The sequence below is a fragment of the Bufo gargarizans genome, chromosome 2, assembly GCF_014858855.1.
Source record: "Bufo gargarizans isolate SCDJY-AF-19 chromosome 2, ASM1485885v1, whole genome shotgun sequence".
Lineage (NCBI taxonomy): Eukaryota > Metazoa > Chordata > Amphibia > Anura > Bufonidae > Bufo > Bufo gargarizans.
The window spans coordinates 630,308,881-630,328,203 of record NC_058081.1 but is presented as its reverse complement, the minus strand read 5'-3'; the positions used below and the strand labels follow the sequence as shown (position 1 = coordinate 630,328,203).

Genomic DNA, 19,323 nt, shown 5'->3' with positions numbered 1-19,323 from the left:
GAACCAGGGCTGCTGAAGGGGCTACCTCCAATCCTGTCAGTCCGCATCCGTCACCTTGTGCAGCTGGAGAGCCCCCAATAATGTGAGCCTCTGAAGATGGAGTGCAAGGTTTTCGTCTGTGAAAGTAATCAGAGATCACAGCTCCAGTTAGGAATCACACGGGGGTCATTCATGATGAGAAGTACGCAAAGCTTTTAGCGTACTTTTGTCACAGATTTAGCCGCAAAGGGGATTTGAGGCCGTATCTGCAAGTTTTCCCCAATGTGGCGGAAAAGGGGGCATGGCATGGGTGGGGAAGGGGGCCAGACTGGCCAGCCCATCTCATTAATCATGTTCTACGCCTGTTTTTGCCGCAAAAAATGACAGCATGGGAGCTGGCATAGATTTAACAAGTCACACAGCCGGTGCCTGAGTTATGTAGAGGGCGGCACCTCTCTACATAATTTAGGCACATCAAGCGCCAATGGACATGGACTAAGACCAGCGTCTAAATCGCCGGTCTTAGTAAATGTCCCCCATAGTGCATTACATATTTACAGCCAGGAATTTAGAAAATGACAGGAATTTCCGAAACTGTATTTCAATCAATATGGTTTAATGGGGTTCTCCGAGAATTAAGAAAATGAAAATACTTAAATATTATTACTTTTTTATTATTACTAATTATTACTTTCATTAGTTATAATGGCTCGTTTTGTCTGGGAAGCAATCAGATGAAATAAAATGGCCACCGTCCTATTAATGCACACAAAACCTGTCCTCACACAGGATTACAAGTTACTTCACAACACTGAGGTAAAGAGCTGCCTCATCCTCCTCTCTGCTCTGCTTGTCAGGGATTATGATCCTGAATACAGCTGATAAGATCTTCAGCTGAATCTCTGTGGGAATGGAGTTGATGAGGAGACAAGAAGTACAGAGAGGAGGTGGGGTTAATGAGCAGCAGCACTTATATGCAGTCTTTATTACCACAGTCTGTCCTGTCCGTCCTCTCTGTACTTCATGTCTCCTCATGATCTCCATTGCTACAAAGATTCAGCTGAAAATCTTATCAGCAATATTCAGAATCATAATCCATGACAGGCAGAGCAGAGAGGAGGATGAGGCGGCTCTTTACCTCAGTGTTCTGAAGTAACTTGTCCCGCTGTGTGATTAGGACAGGTTTTGTGTGTATGAATAGGACGACGGCCGTTCTATTTCTTCTAACAATATTGCCCCCTAGACATAACGAGCCATTATAACTAATTAAAAGTGTTTGGTAATAGATTTACAATAAATTAATATTTAGGTATTTTCATTTTCTTAATTCCCGGAGAACCCCTTTAAGTTCTAAGTAGCCTGAGTACTTACATGATCAGAAGAAAAAGCCCAATGTCAGAATTTTACTACAGTAAATTTCCTATTACTAAGTTATTGGCCATTTATAAAGAAGGTGGAGGAAGAGTTCGGAGTATGATAACATGTAGGAGTCGGAGTCAGAACTTTGGCTTACTGTCTCCACAGTCCTGATTTTTTGCTGGCAGAATTTGGTGCAGATTTCGTACCAAAAAGCTGCCAGAAGCAGACGGACACCTCTGGAGACCAAAGTGGGTCCTCGGCATTCACATTGAAATAATAATGATAGCCGAATAAGCAGCGGATTTTGCCTTTGCTGTGTGAACTAGACCTTAGAAAGTTTTGATAAATAAGGCCGAATGTTCTAACTATTTAAAAGAAAAGGATGGCTCAATGGCTTATTTTAAAGGTTATAGAGGGAATAGTCTCTCATACTCATCTTTATAGGGTTCCCGTCAGGTAGAACATGGTGTCGGAGCTGCAGGGAGCAGGTTATAGAGCAGGAGGAGCTGAGCAGACTGATATATAGTTTTATGGGGGGATTGCAAAAATGTTTATTCATTCAAATTCCTGCTCATTCAGGACTTTGTAGTGCAGGAGGCGGTCCTATCAGTGATTGACAGCCTTCCCTCTATGACTGTGCATACAGAGCTAGCTGTCAATCACTGATAGGACCGCCTCCTGGACTTCAAAGCCCAGGTTGAGCAGGAATTAAAATGAATAAATTGTACGTTTTTACAGATTTTTTTTATTCCTATAAAGCTATATATCAGTCTGCTCAGCTCCTCCTGCTCTATAAGGTGCTGCCGGCAGATCACACAGCATTTCTTTTTTTTTTTTTAACAATTCTTTATTTATTTTAGACAGCATAATTAGCATTTACACTGCATCATTGATATTTATGCATGGAAAAGTTAATATCCAAATAAGATGACAACAATCTTATGACAATATCTTGCACTTGGAGATTTTCCTTGTAAACAAAGTCCAATGCAACTGCATCCATACATACAGCGTATTTATATGCATATAACACTTGAAAGTGTACAAGAACCCTGAGTTACAACATAAAACAAGTATACACCCTAACTCGGCGAATAGCTAAGCGGACAGTTCGAGGGATCAGCTGTTCAACTGGTAGACCATGTCGAGAAGGACAATGCGAGCTCTCACTATAATGGGCAGGTTAAATAGCAATAGCAATAGCAATAGGGGGGGGGGGGGGCAGGCAGACAACACTCTTCAGCACTACCAAAGGCCAGATCATGACCCTTCTATCACACAGCATTTCATGGTAGAAGCTTCCCTTTAAGATACGCATCTCCTGAGAAATGTATGACTCAGGACTCTGGAAAAGCTGGGTTTGTTGTCATAGAGGATACAGCTTTCTGAAAAACAGCAGCAACTCCTGTGAAAGCGGAATTGGGGTCCATCATACTAACAGTCACCCAACTTTCCCGGAAACAGATACAAAGAAGAGGCATTCGAATACAAATTTCTAACAAGGTGACAGAAGACGACCCAACGACTTGCACAAATATCAGCCAGACATTACGTGACCACCAACATCCTCCCATCTCCCAGGCCTGTGACGTCACAATAGAATTTCAATGCCGTACCTATAACACACGGGGAGCGGCCAATTACACAGAGGTCCCCAATCAGCCCAAACGTACTTTTTCCACATTATCTAGATATATAATAAATGATCAGCAATTAGCCACCCAATAAGCTCAGTATAAAACTTTAACCCTTCGCTGTAAAACTTAAAGGGCCACAACCCTATTTTATCCCACACAGTCCAAACCAATGACTTTTGTGAACACAAATCCCTGAAATCCTGAATTTCTTTCCTGACTCTTGATCGGAGTCAACATTTTTTTTTAAAATCTATCTACGCACATGGAGGGGAAACACAGGCGTGGATATAACCCGGGAAGACAACCCACTACTCGTAATATCATTGTCTTTCAGACTTTTCATCCACTGCCGTTCTAAGACCCTATGGAAATATCACAGACGTTCAAACAAAGCACATAGATTGCACGGTCATAAGACAACACGAGGTGCGCAGGATGCGCGGGACCACACAAGAAGTGATGCAGCAAATTGTATAGAGAAACAAGATCGCCTTTAATATGGTGACACCAGACGAGCATGGGGACAGGACCAGGGATGGCGCAGATCATCATGGCTTAACAATGCACCAATGATGATGGTGGTGATGATGCATGCTTGCAAAACAACACAACCCAGCATTTTAATCTGATCTCATGCTCCATTATCAGCAGTAGGGGCACCTGGGTCTGAGTCAGGGGGGCTGATGTGTCCGACTGCACCACTGCTAATTAGGAGGATGCTGAGACAAATGCACAGTTATAACCAGTGCCACCCAGGGACCTGATGAGTGCACCAATGACATGCATACAGGAGCACAAAGCAGATATTTGCCATACACCTCTGCTTCTTGCATTGACACAATGAAATCCCAGTAAAATGGGGGGCCCAGAAATCCCAGTATAATATGGGGCACAAAAATCCCAGTATAATGGGGGGGGGGCAGAAATCCCAGTATAATATGGGTCAGAGAAATCACAGTATAATGGGGGGCACAAAAATCCCACTATAATTTGGGGGGGGGGGGGCAGAAATCCCACTATAATTTGGGGGGGGGCAGAAATCACAGTATACTGGGGGGCACAGAAATCACAGTATACTGGGGGGCACAGAAATCACAGTATACTGGGGGGCACAGAAATCACAGTATACTGGGGGAGCACAGAAATCACAGTATACTGGGGGAGCACAGAAATCACAGTATACTTGGAAGAACAGATATCACAGTATACTTGGGGGCACAGAAATCACAGTATATGGGGGGGCACAGAAATCATAGTATACTGGGGGGCACAGAAATCATAGTATACTGGGGGGGGGGCACAGAAATCACAGTATACTGGGGGGGCACAGAAATCACAGTATAATGCGGGGCACAGAAATCACAGTATAATGCGGGGCACAGAAATCACAGTATAATGAGGGGCACAGATATCACAGTATAATGGGGGGCACAGATATCACAGTATAATGGGGGGCACAGATATCACAGTATACTGGGGGGCACAGAAATCACAGTATACGGGGGGCACAGAAATCACAGTATACTGGGGGGCACAGAAATCACAGTATGATGGGGCACAGAAATCACAGTATACTGGGGGGCACAGAAATCACAGTATACTGGGGGGGCACAGAAATCACAGTATACTGGGGGGCACAGAAATCACAGTATACTGGGGGGCACAGAAATCACAGTATACTGGGGGGCACAGAAATCACAGTATACGGGGGGGGACAGAAATCACAGTATACTGGGAGGCACAGAAATCACAGTATACTGGGGGGGGCACAGAAATCACAGTATACTGGGGGGCACAGAAATTACAGTATGATGGGGGGCACAGAAATCACAGTATACTGGGGGGCACAGAAATTACAGTATGATGGGGGCACAGAAATCACAGTATGATGGGGGTACAGAAATCACAGTATGATGGGGGTACAGAAATCACAGTATACTGGGGTGGGCACAGAAATCACAGTATACTGGGGTGGGCACAGAAATCACAGTATACTGGGGGACTTAGAAATCACAGTATACTGGGGGGCACAGAAATCACAGTATACTGGGGGGCACAGAAATCACAGTATACTGGGGGGCACAGAAATCACAGTATACTGGGGTGGGCACAGAAATCACAGTATACTGGGGGGGCAGAGAAATCACAGTATACTGGGGGGCACAGAAATCACAGTATACTGGGGGGGGCACAGAAATCACAGTATACTGGGGGGCACAGAAATCACAGTATACTGGGGGGGGGGGGGCACAGAAATCACAGTATACTGGGGGGCACAGACATCCAGCTTTTTTTTTCTTTGGCGCCCTTCTGCACGGGATTTTCCCACCGCGCAAAACTTTAAACTACAGAACAATCGTAAAGTGCAGGCTTTTCCGCGCCCTCCCTCCTGCTTTGCAGCCGGCCTCTGCCACCCACCGCCCGCAGCAGCGCCCGGTTCCCCGCATGCATCGCCCAATGCTTTACCTGACATGTCTTCATTCTCCATGTCCTCCATCGGATCCTCTTCGTTCCCCAGTGGCCCTCTCATGGCCCCCTCCCCCTGATTGACTGCAGTTTATATTGCAATCGTGATCCCTTTCTTCGCACCCCGGCTATTAACCCATGGGATGCCAGGAGGGGGCTCGCGAGCAGGCACCGATAAAGGCTGTGCACAAGGGGTGAGGCTTTTTTAGGAAAGATGGCTGCTAATTTCTTTTATTTAGGGAAATAATGTCCCCCCTCCTGTCTCTCCCTCTGCCTGAAAATAAAAGAGAGAGAGAAAGAGACAAAAATGGAATACACATGCCCAGATTGTGACGTCCAGTCTGGTTGCTCAGGCAACCACATCCCATATTTTGGCACAACTAGTTAGTAGTGATGCCAGAGGTGACCAAGTTCAGGACTAGTTAGTGCAGCTCACCCCCCCGCACTGGTGATGGAGGCGGTGAGGACAATAGATGCATTATCATGTGTTATGGATTCTGCTGAGGTAAATCATCTGCAGCATCCTGTCAGTGTCCTCCTACTATTCCTCCTGGAAGTCCTCAGAGTGCACTCAACCTAACAAAGTGCAACTCCCATCATCCACAACTACTCATATTACACAATCGCAATGCCCATGTTATCTATTTATTATCTATGTAATATCTATTATTCTTATCGGTCTGTCTGTAGGCCTCATGCACGCGGCTGTGTCTCTTTTGTGGTCTGCTTGACTTCATTGGATCCTTTCGCATTTTGTGGACAGGATCCATCTTCTTGCCGGACCAACATATGGATGCGAAAAGCAGACGGATAATACATATGTCCATTACACAAAAAGATAGAACATGTCCTATACTTGGCTACAAGCATATCCACTGGTCAATGGATCCGTAAAAAATGCGGGTGCAACACAGATAGTATCCATATTTTGTAGATCCGCAATTTGTGGTCCACAGAATAAATACAGTTGTGTGCATGACGCCTTATCTATCATCTATCTCCTATCTATCTATCATCTATCATCTATCTATCATCTATCTATCTATCTATTATCTATCTCCTATCTATCTATCTCATATCTATCTATCCATCTATCTCATATCTATCTATCTATCTATCTATCTCATATCTATCTATCTATCATCTATCTCCTATTTATCTATCATCTATCTCCTATCTATCATCTATCTCATATCTATCATCTATCTATCTATCATTTATCTCATATCTATCTATCTCATATCTATCTATCTATCTCATATCTATCTATCTCATATCTATCATCTATCTCATATCTATCATCTATCTCATATCTATCTATCTATCTCCTATCTATCTATCATCTATCTCCTATCTATCTATCATCTATCTATCTATCATCTATCTCCTATCTATCATCTATCTCATATCTATCTATCTATCTATCTATCTCATGTCTATCTATCTCATATCTATCATCTATCTATCTATCTATCTATCTCATGTCTATCTATCTCATATCTATCATCTATCTATCCAGCCAACAAAGAGAAGCAGCAGCACAGCATGAATGAAAAAGGGAGCAATCCTTCCTGGATTCCAGGTAAAGAAAATCCACAGGCAATATCCAAAAGCAAATGATGGGGCAGCACTCCAAAATCAGTGGGGGGTATCTATCATTTGTCTTCTATCTATCTATCTATATCCATCTATCTATCATTTGTCTTCCATCTATCTATCATTTGTCTTCTATCTATCTATCATTTGTATTTTATCTATCTATATCCATCTATCTATCATTTGTCTTCCATCTATCTATCATTTGTCTTCTATCTATCTATCATTTGTATTTTATCTATCTATCTATATCCATCTATCTATCATTTGTCTTCTATCTATCTTTCGCTGTCGCATGTCTTATGATTACCTATGTATCATCACACTTTATATTCTGTATAACTACATTATCTCTTCTACAACCACAGGTTTGATGGATATTGGGACACATTAAGACCGTTTTTTACGTCAGTCTTAGTTTCCTGCTTGCGCTGCTTTCAGTTTGTCTAATTTATGATGAGGCGGGTACCTGGTCATTAATTGGTCGCATCTATGGCAGTCCTCGCACCTGACGAAAACCTACTTGAACCCCATGTGTCTGGTCATTAATTGGGCGCATCTATGGCATTCTCTGCCCCCTGTTGGCATTGTTTCTAGGCAACTTTTTTTCCCGTTTCCGTTCACTTTTTTTTGTGGTCCGTATGTGGAACCATTCGCTTCAATGGGGCCGCAAAAACAACGAAAGGTACTTCGTATGCATTCCGTTTCCTTATTTCCATTCAAAGATAGAACATGTCCTATTATTGCCCGCAAATCGCGTTCCGTGGCTCTATTCAAGTCAATGGTTCCGCAAAAAAAACGGAATGCATATGGAATGCATCCGTATGTCTTCAGTATTCGTTCTATTTTTGCAGAACCATCTATTCAAAATGTTATGCCCAGCGGATCACAAACGGTAATGGAATGGAAGCGGAAACACTACTTGAAACAAAAAAAAAAGGATCCATTTAAAAAGGACCGCAAAATACAGAAAAAAAAACACCGGCCGTGTGACTCAATATTGTGGCGGGGTCAGTTAAAAAAATATTTTTATTTAAAAAAATAGTCGCAAGTCCCTTAATAAATGACCCCCATTGTTCCTGGAGATCCAGTTTGCCTCTTGTTTTATGTAGGCCTGTTCACGCTGTCGGAAAGGATCGGAGGATGAACTGCCGTGGGTCTGCACGTGGATAAGCGCTATTCCAATGGGGATAATTCACATGTGCCTACCCGTCGCGGTTTCCGAGCACAATCTGCCTCAACAAATTGACACATCAATATTTTTTTTTCTGCAAAGAAATTTGGTGGAGATCGAGAATTCAGCAGCCGCATGAACTATGATATAAAAGCAGAGAGGAGGATCTCACATGGAGTATGCATCTAAATCCATGACAAAAACCATCTGTGTGAACATGCTCCAGGGTACTCTACGTGGGGCAGATTTTACCACTGCAGCTGAATGTGCCCGTATAACATGCAGCTTTCTTGGTGGATTTCACCCCATTGAAAGTGAAAGTGAAACCCATGTCGCAAAGCCGCAGGAAGAACTGACGGATCCCAGATCTGCACAATTCAATGTATGCATGCAGATTCCCCTCAGCATGTAGATGAGGTTTGTTAAAATCTCCTCCACTTTGCTGGTAATATATTACACTGCAGACCTTCCATCATTAAATCCACGCGGAAGCCTTCTACCAGGCCCGCTCAACTGAAAATGTAGGCTAACAAGACGAGAAGACCCCAGCAGGATATTTGGTGGGCATCTAGACATGTGTAACATGGTCGTATCCAAGGCTAAGGCCTCGTTCACAATTCCGTGTCAGTGTCACGTCCGTGAAAAAAGCGTACATATTTAATCCGTGGTTGGTCCGTGTCTCCATTTTTACCATCCGTGCGTCATCCGTAATTCACTGACGTTGCTCAGCTGAAAGTGAATTTCCAAAGAATCTCCTATTAGTCTTCAGTGAAAAATGGACGCAACACGGATGTGTGTCAGTGATTTTAAGGGACCCATAGACTTCAATGGGCGTGCTTGGTCTACATCACGGATCAGTAGTGCATGTCTCCGTGATTATTTTTACTGACCCACAAGGCCTAACATAGATACAACTGAACTACAAACCGGAAGCGTGTATGCTGACAACTGTGACATACTGCACTAAAACCCTCAACATTTGCATTGGCTATACTAGTGCCCCTCTTTTGGAGGGACAGTCCCTCTTTTTGACCCAAGTCCCTCTGTCTCTTTTGATCCTTAACCACTTCCAGACCGGGCCATTTAGGGCTGTTTCACACGAGCAAGTCCATTGCGGGAATCACGCTCCGTGTGTGAGTGCGCACGATTTATAATGCTATGTGTCTCTGCATGGCCTTTTTTCCACAGAATCAGAGGGACATAAAGCTGTCAGTATGAGGCCTAGTTCACACAAACGTTTTTTTTGCGAGTGTACGGGCCGTTTTTTTGTGTTCCGTATACGGAACCATTCATTTCAATGGTTCAGCAAAAAAAATGGAATGTACTCCGTATGCATTCCATTTCCGTTTTTCCATTCCGTTGAAAGATAGAACATGTCCTATTATTGCCCGCAAATCACATTCCGTGGCTCCATTCAAGTCAATGGGTCCGCAAAAAAAACAGAACACATACGGAAATGCATCCGTATGTCTTCCGTATCCGTTCCGTTTTTTCAGAACCATCTATTGAAAATGTTATGCCTAGCCCAATTTTTTTCTATGTAATTACTGTATACTGTATATGCCATACGGAAAAACGGAACAGAAACGGAAACAAAAAAACTGAAAAACGGATCCGTGAAAAACGGACCACAAAACACTGAAAAAGCCATACGTTCGTGTGAACTAGGCCTGATTCTGTAGAAATAAGGTCAAGCAGAGGCACATAGCATTATAAATCAGTATAATGCCCTGCTCTCCTGCAAGTCTAGAGCAGAGGATCACACTCACACACGGAGCGTGATTCCCGCAATGGACTCGCTCGTGTGAAACAGCCCTTACTCCCATCCTGACCAGGCCTAATTTTGCAAATCTGACATGTGTCACTTTATGTGGTAATAACTTTGAAACGCTTTTACGTATCCAAGCCATTCAGAGTTTTTTTTCTCGTGAGTCGTGACACATTGTACTTCATGTTAATGGTAAATTTGAGTCAAAATTTTTTACCTTTATTTATAAAAAAAATCTAAAAGTTAACAAAAATTTGAAAAAATTCTGTTCTCTAAATTTGAATCTCTCTGCTTTTCAAACAGATAGTGATGATGCCTCATAAAATATGTATTAATTAACATTCCCCATATGTCTACTTTATGTTGGTATCATTTTAATAATATAATATTTTTTTTTTAAGGACATTAGAATTTTAGAAGCAATTTTTGAAATTTTTAAGAAAATTTCCAAAGTCAACTTTTGTAAGGACCAGTTCAGTTCTGAAGTCACTTTGTGGGGCTTACATAACAGAACCAACCCATAAATGACCCCAGTTTAGAAATTTCACCCCTCAAACTATTCAAAACTGGTTTTAGAAATGTTGTTAACCCTTTAGGTATTCCACAGGAATTAACCTCTTGGGGACACAGGGCGTACAGGTACGCCCTGATGTCCTGGTACTTAAGGACACAGGGCGTACAGGTACGTCCTGTGTATTTCCGATCACCGCCGCGTGGCGGGTGGTGATCAGAACAGAGTGCCTGCTAAAATCATTCAGCAGGCACTCTGTGACAATGCCGAGGGGGGTCCTGTGACCCCCCTCCCCCTGTATCGAAGATCGCTGCAAACCGCAGGTCAATTCAGATGTCAGCCGTTTAACCCCTTCCATGCCGCGGTCCGTGGAAAGGGTTAACAGGGAGGGAGCTCTCTCTCCGATCGGGGGCTGCTGTGCCGTTTCAGCCCGTGATTCTTGATGGTATCACAGAGGGAGGGGCTCCCCATCACCCGCTGCTCTGTTGTGGCAGCGGGTGATGGTTACCATGGCAACCGGACGCCATCACAGGCTTTCGGCATGCCATGGTAAGGCTAAGTCTGATCAGACTTCTGCTCAAGGCAGAAGTCTAATCAGACTAAGTGTAAAGTGAAAATACAGCACAGTACACTATATAGTGTACTGTATTGTATTATACAGACATCAGACCCACTGGATCTTCAAGAACCAAGTGGGTCTGAGTAAAAATAAAATTGGAAAAAAAAGGAAAAATAAAACAACACATTTATCACTGATTAAAAAAATTTTTTTTTTAAATGCGCTACACATGTTTGATATCACCGCGTCCGTAATGACCTGATCTATGAAACGGTCATGTTACTTTCTCCGCACGGTGAACGCCATACAAAATAAAAACTATGATGAAATTGAGATTTTGCCCACCTTACTTTCCAAAAAAGGTAATAAAAGTGATTTTACGCCAAAATGGTACCAATCAAATCGGCACCTCATCCTCAAAAAAATGAGCTCCTACATGAGACAATCGCCCAAAAAGTTAAAAAAAATATGGCTCTGAGACTATGGAGACACTAAAACATGATTTTTTTTTTCTAAAATGCTGTTTTTGTGTTAAAGTAAAATAAATTTAAAAAACTATATATATTAGGTATCGCCGCGTCCGTAAGAACCTGCTCTATAAAAATATCACATGACCTAACCCCTCAGGTAAATACCGTAAAAAAATAAAAACATTGTCAAAAAAAGCTATTTTTGTCTTCTCACATCACAAAAAGTGTAATAGCAAGCGATAAAAAAGTTATATGCCTCCCAAAATAGTACCAATCAAACCGCCATCTCATCCCGCAAAAAATGAGCCCCTACATAAGACAGTAGCCCCCAAAAAAAAAATATGGCTTTCAGCATGTGGAGACACTAAAAAATCATAAAAAAAAAAAAAATTGTTATGTAAAACTGAAACAAAAACCCCCAGAAAGTAGTTTGGTATTGTCACGTCCGTAACAACCTTCTCTATAGAAATAGCACACGATCTAACCTGTCAGATCAACGATGTAAATAACAAAAAATAAAAACGGTCCCAAAACAGCAAATTTTTTTTGCACATTTTCCATTTTAATCCGTTTTTCCAGTAATAAAGCAAGGGTTAACAGTCAAACAAAACTCAATATATATTGCCCTGATTCTGTAGTTTGCAGAAACACCCCATATGTGGTCATAAACTGCTGTATGGCCAAACGGCAGGGCACAGAAGGAAGGGAACGCCATATGGTTTTTGGAAGGCAGATTTTGCTGGACAGTTTTTTTGACACCATGTCCCATTTGAAGCCCCTCTGATGTGCCCCTACAGTAGAAACTCCAAAAAAGTGACTCCATCTACGAAACTACACCCCTCAAGGTATTCAAAACAGAATTTACAAACTTGTTCCACAAGAGTTATTGGCAAATGGAGATGAAATTTCAGAATTTCTATTTTTTGTTTCCTTGTCTCAAAAAAAGTGTAATATAGAGCAACAAAAAATCATATGTACCCTAAACTAGAAGCAACACTACTGCCACCCTATCCCGTAGTTTCAAAAATGGGGCCACTTTTTTGGAGTTTCAACTCTAGGGGTGCATCAGGGGGGCTTCAAATGGGACATGGTGTCAACAAAACCAATCCAGCAAAATCTGCCTTCCAAAAAACGTATGGCATTCCTTTCCTTCTGCGCCCTGCCGTGTGCCCGTACAGCTGTTTACGACCACATATGGGGTGTTTCTGCAAACTACAGAATCAGGGCAATAAATATTGAGTTTTGTTTGGCTGTTAAGCCTTGATTTGTTACTGGAAAAAAATTATTAAAATTGAAAATTTGCCAAAAAGTTGAAATTTAGAAATTTCATCTCCATTTGCCAATAACTCTTGTGGAACACCTAAAGGGTTAACAACGTTTTTAAAATCTGTTTAGAATACCTTAAGGCCCCTTTCACACGGGCGAGTTTTCCGTGCGGGTGCGATGTGTGCGGTGAACGTATTTCACTCGCACTGAATCCTGACCCATTCATTTCTATGGGGCTGTGCACATGAGCGGTGATTTTCACGCATCACTTGTGCGTTGAGTGAAAATCGCAGCATGCTCTATATTGTCCGATTTTTACGCGACGCAGGCCCCATTGAAGTGAATGGGAAGCGTGAAAATCGCATAGCATCCGCAAGCAAGTACGGATGCGGTGCGATTTTCATGCACGGTTGCTAGGAGACGATCGGGCTGGAGACCCGATCATTATTATTTTCCCTTATAACATTGTTATAAGGGAAAATAATAGCATTCTGAATACAGAATGCATAGTAAAACAGCGCTAGAGGGGTTAAAAATTTTTTTTTTAACTCACCTTAATCCACTTGATCGCGAAGCCGGCATCTCCTTGTGTCTCCTCTGCGCTGAACAGGACCTGGGGTGAGCATTAAATAGAGGTTAAGGACCTTTGATGACGTCACTCCGGTCATCACATGGTCTTTTACCATGGTGAATCACCATGGTAAAAGATCATGTGACGTACCATGTGATGACCGGAGTGACGTCATCAAAGGTCCTTAACCTCTATTTAATGCTCACCCCAGGTCCTCGATTTTTCCGCGCAAGTTCAAAACATTGTCATGCGTTGCACTCGCGTGAGAAAAATTGCGCATGTTTGGTACCCAAACCCGAACTTCTTCACAGAAGTTCGGGCTTGGGATTGATGTTCTGAAGATTGTATTATTTTCCCTTATAACATGGTTATAAGGGAAAGTAATAGCATTCTGAATACAGAATGCATAGTAAAACAGCGCTAGAGGGGTTAAAAAATTTTAAAAAAAAATTTAACTCACCTTAGTCCACTTGATCGCGAAGCCGGCATCTCCTTGTGTCTCCTCTGCGCTGAACAGGACCTGGGGTGAGCATTAAATAGAGGTTAAGGACCTTTGATGACGTCACTCCGGTCATCACATGGTACGTCACATGATCTTTTACCATGGTGATTCACCATGGTAAAAGACCATGTGATGACCGGAGTGACGTCATCAAAGGTCCTTAACCTCTATTTAATGCTCACCCCAGGTCCTGTTCAGCGCAGAGGAGACACAAGGAGATGCTGGCTTCGCGATCAAGTGGACTAAGGTGAGTTAAATTATTATTTTTTTAACCCCTCTAGCGCTGTTTTACTATGCATTCTGTATTCAGAATGCTATTATTTTCCCTTATAACCATGTTATAAGGGAAAATAATACAATCTTCAAAACATCAATCCCAAGCCCGAACTTCTGTGAAGAAGTTCGGGTTTGGGTACCAAACATGCACGATTTTTCTCACGCGAGTGCAACGCATGACAATGTTTTGCACTTGCGCGGAAAAATCGCGCATTTTCCCGCAACGCACCCGCCTCTTATCCGGGCAAAAAAACTGACGCCCGTGTGAAAGAGGCCTGAGGGGTGTAGTTTCTTAGATTGGGTTACTTTTATGGAGTTTCTACTCTAGGGTTGCATCAGGGGGGCTTCAAATGGGACATGGTGTCAAAAAAACCAGTCTAGCAAAATCTGCCTTCCAAAAACCGTATGGCATACCTCTTCTTCTGCGCCCTGCCGTGTGCCCGTACAGTAGTTTACGACCACATATGGGGTGTTTCTGTAAACTACAGAATCAGGGCCATAAATATTGAGTTTTGTTTGGCTGTTAACCCTTGCTTTGTAAAAGTAAAAAAAAAATATTAAAATGGAAAATCTGCCAAAAAAGTGACATTTTGAAATTGTATCTCTATTTTCTATTAATTCTTGTGGAACACCTAAAGGGTTAACGACGTTTGTAAAATCAGTTTTGAATACCTTGAGGGTGTAGTTTCTTAGATGGGGTCACTTTTATGGAGTTTCTACTCTAGGGATCCATCAGGGGGGCTTCAAATGGGACATAGTGTCAAAAAAAACAGTCCAGCAAAATCTGCCTTCCAAAAACATTATGGCATTCCTTTCCTTCTGCGCCCTGCCGTGTGCCCGTACAGTAGTTTACGACCACATATGGGGTGTTTCTGTAAACTACAGAATCAGGGCCATAAATATTGAGTTTGGTTTGGCTGTTATCCCTTGCTTTGTAACTGAAAAAAATTATTAAAATGGGAAATCTGCCAAAAAAGGGAAATTCTGAAATTGTATCTCTATTTTCCATGAATTCTTGTGGAACACCTAAAGGGTTAACAAAGTTTGTAAAATCAGTTTTGAATACCTTGAGGGGTGTAGTTTATAGAATGGGGTCATTTTTGGGTGGTTTCTATTATGTAAGCCTCGCAAAGTGACTTCAGACCTGAACTGGTCCCTAAAAATTGTGTTTTTGAAAATTTCTGAAAAATTTCAACATTTGCTTCTAAACTTCTAAGCCTTGTAACATCCCCAAAAAATAAAATATCATTCCAAACATGAAGTAGACATATGGGGAATGTAAAGTAATAACTATTTTTGGAGGTATTACTATGTATTATAGAAGTAGAGAAATTGAAACTTTAAAATTTGGTATTTTTTATTTATTTTTGTAAATTTGGTATTTTTTTATAAATAAAAATGAATTTTTTTAACTTCATTTTACCAGTGTCATGAAGTACAATATGTGATAAAAAAAAACTATCTCAGAATGGCCTGGATAAGTCAAAGCATTTTAAAGTTATCAGCACATAAAGTGACACTGGTCAGATTTGCAAAAAATGGCCAAGTCCAGAAGGTGAAATAGGGCCCAGACTGTGGAGAAAAAGATCTGCTTCGCACATCCACATGCCATGCACCGGTCTATTGCCTCTCAGCATCACTTATAAACTGTACAGAAGGCAAGTAGTATACATTATGATCAAATGCATGGGCCAATGGGCTTTTTCAGCTATGTTCACATGAGACAGCAGGGACGTTGTTGGGTTGTGTTGCCTGCAGGTGCGGTGCTGCATCAGCGGTGGTCCCCATGTAGTGCTGCGCCAATTTAGTGTAGGGACCCACTAGAAAAAGGCCACTGTGATGTGCTTCATGCACAGTTTATTATTATGCTGAGAAGCAATAGATCAATGCATGGCATGTGGATGTGTAAGCCATGCATTTACTTTAGTTTAACCCTTTAATGACCGGGAAATTTTCCATTTACGGTATTTTTGTTTTCGGTTTTTTTTTGGAGGACAAGATGCACTTTCTGATGGCACCCTATACAGTTGCATAAAATGTGGTGGGAAGTAGGAAAAAAAATTGAAATCGGGTGGAAGTAGGAAAAAAAAAAAGCATGGCCACCACTGCTGGATTACAAGTAGGTCAATAACCCTTGGATACGAGCAGTGTATATTGTGATGGAAAATGAATCCAGGAGCAAAGGAGGCAATATAGACAATCGCAATACATTAGTAAGTGCCTTGTATTAACTTTCTCTACATGATAAATGCTATTTGCTGAAGAGAGGCAACATACACCTTTGGAGGAAAAAAAATTCCGGTTGCAATTTACTCATTTTGGGCTAATAATAATTTTTCAAGTTGGTCTTTATTAAAAATATTGAGCCATTCTGTCACAAAGGGTTAACTGTTTGTCTATCTGTGTGAATAGCTCTTTTTACTGGTCATCTAGTAACCCTTATCTCTAATTTACTAAGAGGTCATAAATATTTACTGTATTTTTCACCCTATAAGATGCGTGGGCCCATAAGACGCACCTATGTTTTAGAGGAGGACAATAAGAAAAATATATTTTCTATTACACCTCCGATCAGACCTCAGCTAAGAGCCCCAATCAGACCCCCAATGTTAATAAGACCCCAACAAGTCATGTGAATGACCCCCAATCAGACCTCATATCAGCCCCCACTGCCTCTCATATTGGCCCCCTGCAGCCCCTATTGCCTCATATCAGCCCTCTGTAGCCCCCATTGCCTCTTATATTGCCCCCATTGCCTCTCATATTGCCCCAGCGCCTCAAGTTTAAGAAAATAAATAAACCACTTACCTCTCCTGCTCCTGGACACCGCCGCTCCTCTCCTCCAGCGCGCTCTGTCTGCGCACAGTATGAGATCACAGAGCGTAGTCACACTGTGCGCAGCCTTCACAGCTGACAGTCGAGGACCAGGAAGCGGTGAGTACAAAGCCTTCACCACTTCCCGCTCCTCCAGTACTAATGAGTGCTTCCATAATGCGTATTCGCCCCATAGGACAAATAGCCGCTTTTGGGGGGGGGGTGCGTCTTATGGGGAGAAAAATGCGGTATTACATGGCCCGATTTTTCAGCACATAATCGCTAACGAGTGTTTGCAGTAACTCTCATTTGCGATCATCTTGCAGTGTAATACTGCCGCTGATTGCTCGACCATCTGCCAATCCAAATCTTATGACGTTAAAAAATTATCGTTTGCAGGTGACAGATTGTGCTGTCTAATAACAATCTGCCGCCAGCAAACCACTATATAGCATGGGAACGAGCGTTGACATAGCGATCACTCCTCCCCTTGCTGCAGAGGAGATCACTGCATGTAATAGCAGCAATCTCCTCTAGCGAGGAGGCGATTGCCAGGAGGGAATACTTCCCTCCCAACAATCGTCTGCCGCATCGGGCTGTGTAATACAGCCTAAGTCCACATTCTTATCAGTAAGATAAGAACTTAGCTACGACGAGTGTTTATAATGTCAGAGAGCAGAGATAAGGAGCCTATCAATTTAGCTGGCTGATGGCACAGAGAGAAAATTCTGATCCAGCTACCAGAGAATCTCAGCCCTGTACAAAGTGCTCCATATTTTTTATAATGGCACATTTAAAAAAATGATTTTTAGCTCAAAATGAGTACAATGCAATAAAAAAAATGTACCCCCAAAGGTGTACATAGCCTTTAAACCTCCTTTATCTGCTAAGAATTATATTATTTTGCCTTTGGTTAAGTAAGTGCGCATATTATTGTAGGAGCGGAGCACGCTGGTAAATATAGTGGAAACATTTTACATATTTCTCTCCTGTATCTGCTTTGTGGAGATAGGATTTTTTTTTTCTCTCAGGGAACTTTAGTTGCTGCTCATTGTACTCCAGCTGGTCAGGTTTACATATACTATAATATTAACCACTGAATTGATCGGTAGCACCCTACAGTGATGATAATAGGGGTGTATTCAGTGGCCGGGTTTGGGGTGGTCTCAATGCTCCTGTGGGTCCCCTGGACACTGTTCATGTGTTGTCACCGCCAGTTCTGTGAGAAGGTCTGGCAGACGTCCTTTACCTCTTGCATGATGTTCTTTGTTTTGGTTTCACTTTGTCATCTCCTTTCCTTCTCCCAGGTGTCACCTATTTAGACTAATCGTCTCCCTTTATATTCCCTCCCATACTGCCTCACTTTGCGGTTTATACTACTTCCTGGATGAAGTGTTCACTGCTGGAGGCTGCTGCTGCTGTTTACTCAGATAAGTCTTTTCATGTATTGTGTTTCCTTGCTGGCTTGAGTCTAGGTGACCCTGACTCCGTCCGTATTAAGTGCAGGGAGCCGGTGGTTGTGTCCCCTTACTATTATAGGGTTTTCAGGTGTCACACAGTCTTAGGTACGTGGACATGCAATCGTCTACCATTGAGACCCTTGCATGGGCATAGCAGTCAGGGGAGAGCTCTTAGGGTTTTATAGGGCTCACCTATATGCTCCTTAGTTTGGGATCAAGCCAGTCGGACGTTTATTCATAAGTTCCAGCTATCTGCAACATCATCCGTGATATGTGTTGTTGCTCTCCAGTGGGAATGGTAAGACGTAGTGTACCCCAATGGAGGTACAGGGTCTGCAGTAAACTGGTGTGCTTCTTTCCTGGGGGAATTCAGGTGCAAAACAATACAGACAATATACTGAGCTCACTTCTCGAGTCTCCTCCCTAGCAGAAGAGAAAAGGCCTGAGCTAGCTCTCATCTCTTTCTTAGAAGACTGGTACCCTGGCCAAAGGCTGGTAGCCCCTGGATATGTGGCTCAGTCATCCAGCTAGCTCCCTGGTCAATGGGCTAGTGGCACAGGGTCTGAGGCTCAGTTATCAAGCAGAGTATCTCTCAGCATCTATTTTCTGGTCACTCATACAGTCTGGATCTCTCCTACTAACCACTGGTTTCCATCTGCAGACAACTAGGGGGTCTGAGTGCTCTACCTTTTGGGGCCTTTCACACAGTGTTTTTGTCCAGTAGTTGCATCATTTCTGCCTCCTATTATTTGCAATGGGAGCCATCGCTGAAGATCACAGAGTGGTGGTTCAAAGCTGCAGCAAGCATGGACATGTCCCCTCGGCGTGGCTGCGGCTTTAAAACATCAATCTGTGATCCCCAGTGCCGCTTCCCATTGAAATGAGCGGGAGGCAGAATCCACCTGTCACGGAAGG

The 19,323-nt window shown here is 42.6% G+C and overlaps 1 protein-coding gene across 7 annotated transcripts in view; it reads right to left on the bottom strand.

Moving 5' to 3' along the window:
• CHD5 (chromodomain helicase DNA binding protein 5) overlaps positions 1–5,690 on the bottom strand; it is a 241,244-nt gene extending 235,554 nt beyond the window's left edge. For all 7 annotated transcript variants that reach the window (XM_044282149.1, XM_044282152.1, XM_044282154.1 and 4 more), the window contains exon 1: positions 5,442–5,690. In XM_044282149.1, the coding sequence (XP_044138084.1) occupies positions 5,442–5,505 (64 nt within the window). In that variant the 5' untranslated portion in view covers positions 5,506–5,690. The remainder of the gene's footprint in view (positions 1–5,441) is intronic.
• Positions 5,691–19,323: the final 13,633 nt, after the last annotated feature.